The sequence below is a fragment of the Mastomys coucha genome, unplaced genomic scaffold (assembly GCF_008632895.1).
Source record: "Mastomys coucha isolate ucsf_1 unplaced genomic scaffold, UCSF_Mcou_1 pScaffold12, whole genome shotgun sequence".
Classification (NCBI taxonomy): domain Eukaryota; kingdom Metazoa; phylum Chordata; class Mammalia; order Rodentia; family Muridae; genus Mastomys; species Mastomys coucha.
The window spans coordinates 900,545-905,554 of record NW_022196894.1 but is presented as its reverse complement, the minus strand read 5'-3'; the positions used below and the strand labels follow the sequence as shown (position 1 = coordinate 905,554).

The 5,010-nt window shown below is 45.0% G+C and overlaps 1 protein-coding gene across 3 annotated transcripts in view; it reads left to right on the top strand.

The window, feature by feature from the left end:
* The window catches only part of Srl (sarcalumenin), a 43,373-nt gene that overhangs the window by 27,199 nt on the left and 11,164 nt on the right, over positions 1-5,010 (top strand). For 2 of the 3 annotated variants that reach the window (XM_031361032.1, XM_031361026.1), the window contains 2 exons: positions 1,514-1,615; positions 3,007-3,102. In XM_031361032.1, coding sequence (XP_031216892.1) covers positions 1,514-1,615; positions 3,007-3,102 — 198 coding nt within the window. The remainder of the gene's footprint in view (positions 1-1,513; positions 1,616-3,006; positions 3,103-5,010) is intronic. The other variant, XM_031361041.1, reaches the window with a different exon arrangement.

Sequence of the window (5,010 nt, the reverse complement as noted above, 5' to 3'; positions counted from 1 at the left end):
ACACACATACACCCACACGCCTGCAGTGGCTGTCAGCACACACACATACACCCACACGCCTGCAGTGGGTCTTTCCATTCATTTCCAGTAAGTGTTGTTCTGATAAGATGTTCATTCAGTTGGCCTTGTGTGTGAGCAGAGTCTCCCAGTAGCTCTCTTTGCCCTGGAATAAAGTGTGAACCCCAGTGTTGGTCTTTAAAGATGTCTGTCAGCTTTTGGAGCACCCAGCCCTCTCCTTGTCAGGCAACCCATGTGGCCCATCATGGAAAACTACTTTCTTTTCTTTACTAACTCTAGCTCAACAGCAGATGTCAAGGAAGGGTTCTCTGGCTTCCCCTGCTAAGCCTGCAAACACTCCTCCTAAACCCTCAAAGCTACTATCCCTTCCTTACTACTCAAAATGACCACATATCTTAAAGACAGTCCATCAACTCCTTCCTATTAGACTGTAGGACAACTCCCTAAGGGCATAGGCTGTGCTGTGCAGGCATTACTGCATTGCCAGTATGACATCTGGGACTTGGCATGTGGCAGGTGTCCCATTTGTTTTATCTTTTGAAACAATGTCTTTCTATCCAGTCTGGGTCAGCCTGGACCTTAAAATTCACTTCTCTTGCATCTCAAGTGCTAAGATCATAGGCATGTGACATCACTTTCTGTGCTCAATGCAGTTTAAAAAAAAAAAAAAGACAGTGAGTGGGGTGGGGTGATAGTTCATCATCATCCTGGTTTGTTTCTGTTGTAATAGAACACCACAAACAACTTGAGGAGAAAGGGAGTTGCTTGACTTATAGCTTACAGTCCATCTGCTTGAGGGAAGCTGAGGCAGGAACTGAAGCAGAGGCCATGGAGGAGCACTGCTTAATGACCTACTCCCTCTGCTTTGCTCGGCCTGCTTTCTTATATAGCCCAGGCCCATCTGCCTAGGAATGACACCACCCACAGTGGGTGGAGCCCCTACATTAATTAAGGGAATCAGGACGAATGAGGCTCAGGTGACACTGATGCATGAAGTTGACACTAAAACCAACTGTCACAGACAGTAAAATGCTCACTTCACAACTGTGAGGACCCGAGTTAGATCTCCAGTACCCACAGAAAAAGCCAAGTGTGGTGGTGTGCATTTGTAGTCCCAACACTGGTGAGGAGGGACACACAGATCCTTGGCTATTTAAGCCTAATGGGTGAGCCCTAGGTACCAGTGACAGACCTTGTCAAAAGTAAAAGACAGATAAGTACACAAGGTGGATAGATCTGGAAGAATGACACCACAGGTTGACCTCTGACCTCCACACATGTCCCCATACATATGCTCATGCATATTCTTGTACACTAGCATGTACACAAACACACAGATCATGGGTCTTAAAAGTTATGTATACCTTTAAAATTCATTCAATTTGGCAACTTTATTCTGCATCTTCTTGAGGCCCAGCCCAGCTCCCTCTCTGTGAGGCATGCAGCATTACTGGCTTAGTTTTGCTGACCCCACATTGTCTGCTTCTCTTCCCAGAAGAGGCGGAAGATGTGAGTGAAGAAGCCCCCATGAGGGACCGCTCCCACATTGAGAAAACGCTGATGCTGAATGAGGACAAGCCAGCTGACGACTACTCAGGTAACTGGGGAGGGAGATGGGCTGAGATCCAGGGCACCAGAGCTTTGTAGCTCTGAGGCCAGGGGAACCACAAAGAAGAGGAGGTAAGGGGCTCAGGCTGGGGGAGGAAGAAGATAACCAAGCGGAGGGCACAGTATCAGAGTAGAAGGTAATCTTCAGAGCCATCACTGTAGGATGCAACCCACTACCCACCGCCGCCTTTAGGCGGAGAGGATGGTTAATAAGGATACATCCTAACTGCTTTGGATTTTAGTTTTCAAAGCTCTTTTGTGTCTCCTATTCTGTCCTGCCCCTATAATGAACCAAGGATTTCAATGGAGGCTTGTTATCCTTTCTTAACTGATTAACTAGCCAAGCTCAGATTAATACAGCAAATTGCTCTTGGCAAACTGCCAGAGAATAGCAGTGCAAGGACTAGAACTGTACTAACCTGATATCGTTCCTTACACTGTCCTCGTGTAAGGAGGACACCCCAAAGCTCTCAGTTGTACACTGGGTTTCTGCTCTCCCAGAACATGGAGCATGTCTGAATTCTCCCAGGATCATTGTGCCATGGGCCCGCTGGACACCTGGCCTCCTTACCTTCTAGACCTTGGCAGCATAAACAAAGACAAAGACATAAGATTCTCATCTCCTAAGGAGAAAGCTTTCAGTCAGGCTGAAGGCAACCTCATTTTTCTGGATACAGCATTGAAGTGAGGAAGAGAATATAGGGTTCCAATTTAATTTTTCCTGAGACCTGTCTCATGTAGCTCAGGTTGTCCTCAAACTCCCAAAGAAGCAGGGAATAACCTTGAACTCATGATCCCCCTAGTGGAGATTACAGGTGTGAAGCACCACACCTGTATTATTGTTCCGGTGCTAGGGATTGAACCCAGGGCCTTGTGCTTGTGCATGTTAGGTAGGTACTTTATCTAGTGAGTCATATCTCTGCCTAATAATGATAAGGATAATAATAATATATTTATTAATAATAGCTATTTATCATATTATTATTTGACAGTGTCTCACTATGTAACCTGACTGGCCTGGAACTTGCTATGTAGACCACAGTACCCCTGGAGTCACAGAAACTCAGTCATTCTGTCTCTTGAATGCTAGGATTAAAAGTGTATGACACAGTACCTGGCCAAGAATTAATTTTTGGTTTTGTTTTTAAAGTATCTCAGGAGACTTTTCAGACTGGGTAGGAAAATGCTTCTGAACTGAGGATTTCTGAGGGTGGGAGGTGGACCAGCTCCTTCCCAAACACGATCACTCCACAGTCTTTGCTGCCAGTGGCTCTTCTCACCAGGGAGAGAGAGACTCTGTCAGTGTATGAGATTGTTGTAAGCTAAGGAGCAGCCTGGGGTGGCCCTGTGTGAAGTTTACTCCTTGCCCCTCTCTCCCAGCGGTGCTGCAGCGGCTTCGGAAGATCTATCATACATCCATCAAGCCCCTGGAGCAGTCTTACAAGTACAATGAGCTTCGGCAGCATGAGATCACAGGTACAGCATTATGGCCCAGAATCCTGGTGCCCACATAGGCTCACAAGATCCATGTGTAATGTGTGCCTGGACTCCAGGAGCTGAGCCTTTCTGAGGGGTGGAGAACTGGGACTTAGGCACGGGAAGTGACCTCTCCTACTGGAGTGAGTGCTCAGCACTGTAAGAGTTTGTCAGAGAGATTCATTGCTAAGCACTTTGTCTCAGCAGTAGGCATTTTGATTTCCAGGGTAGTAAGGTCTGTGTGGTCCCTCCTGAGCACCTCCAAGCCCCGTTTACTTCGGCTTCCATATGATCTGGAGTCCTCCTTGCCTCCTTATTGTTCCTCCTGTGACCTCCTGAATGATAATGATGATGACTATGATGATAATGGTGGTGATGATGATGATAACAACAACGACAACAACACAAAGCACAAAGATGTAGCTCAGGCTGGCCTTGAACTTCTTGAACCTTAGAATCTCCTGCCTTGGCTTCCTGAGAGCTGGGTTTACTCATTTTTTTTTCCAAGACAGGGTTTCTCTGTGTAGCCCTGGCAGTCCTAGAACTCACTCTGTGGACCAGGCTGGCCTCAAACTCAGAAATCCACCTTCCTCTACCTCTCGGGTGCTGGGATTAAAGATTAAAGGCGTGTACCACCACTGCCTGGCTATTTATTTCTTATATATAAGTACACTGTAGCTGTCTTCAGACATTCCAGAAGAGAGCGTCAGATCTCATTACGGATGGTGAGCTACCATGTGGTTGCTGGGATTTAAACTCAGGACCTTTGTAAGAGCAGTCAGTGCTCTTAACTGCTGAGCCATCTCTCCGGTCCAGGTCTGGATTCTTTTAAAACTTGGTTTTCAAAATAATAAAGTAAGACATACTTGTTTCAACTGCATTCAAATAATATAAAATAATATAAATTGAAAAATAAAGCCTGGCATGATGGCATATAACTGTAATCCTAGATTTTGGGAGGCACAGGCAGGAGAATTGTAACTGTGAGGACAGATTAGACTACACAGTGAGTTCTGGGCTACTACATGGCAAGGCCCTGTCCCCAAAATACAACACTACACCATGTCACCCTCTCCCCCACACAATTTGTTTCTTAATCTCCAATTTATCCAATTCCACTCCCAGAGATACCCACTATCATAGTTTGTTATAGTGCTCAAAACACTATATGTATATAGTGATGTAATAGATGTAATAGATTCTTCCAGACATTTCTTCTTTATCTATGAATATAGAAATGTCTTTCTCTTCATATATACATGGGATCATATTGTACCAACTGTGCATATGTGCATATACACGTGTGTATATACATATAGATATATGTGCATGCATGCATGACTCATTCTTATTCTTTATTGAAGTTTCTTGGTCCTGTCTTCTAAGAATACACCAGGCTCTGTACAACCACGTATCCAATTCCTAAGGGAGAAGAGGTGCTGTACATTTTCTAAAGTTTAAAATATGAAGGCAAATATCTGTGAGTTTGAGGCCAGCCTGGTCTACATAGTGAGACAAGGGCAGCTAGAGCTCAAAAAGAAAAAAAAAAAAACCCAGTTTTTTTTGGAGGGGAGAAGCCAGGTATAGTAGCACACACCTTTAATCCCAGTTTTCAGGAAGCACAGGCAGGTGGATCTCTGTGAGTTCTAGGCCAGCCTGGTCCACAGAGTGAATTCCAGGACAGCCAGGGCTACACAGAGAAATATTGTCTTGAAAAAATAACTAAAAAATAAGTGGGGCTAGTGAGATGGCTCAGCAAGGAAAAGTACTTGCATGTAAGTCTGAGAGCCTGAGTTCAGCTCCTGAACTCCACATGGTAGGAAAGAATCAGGTCCTGCAAGCTGCCTTCTGGCCTTCTCTACACACACTGTGCTGTGCACCCCCCCAAACATACATATATATATATAT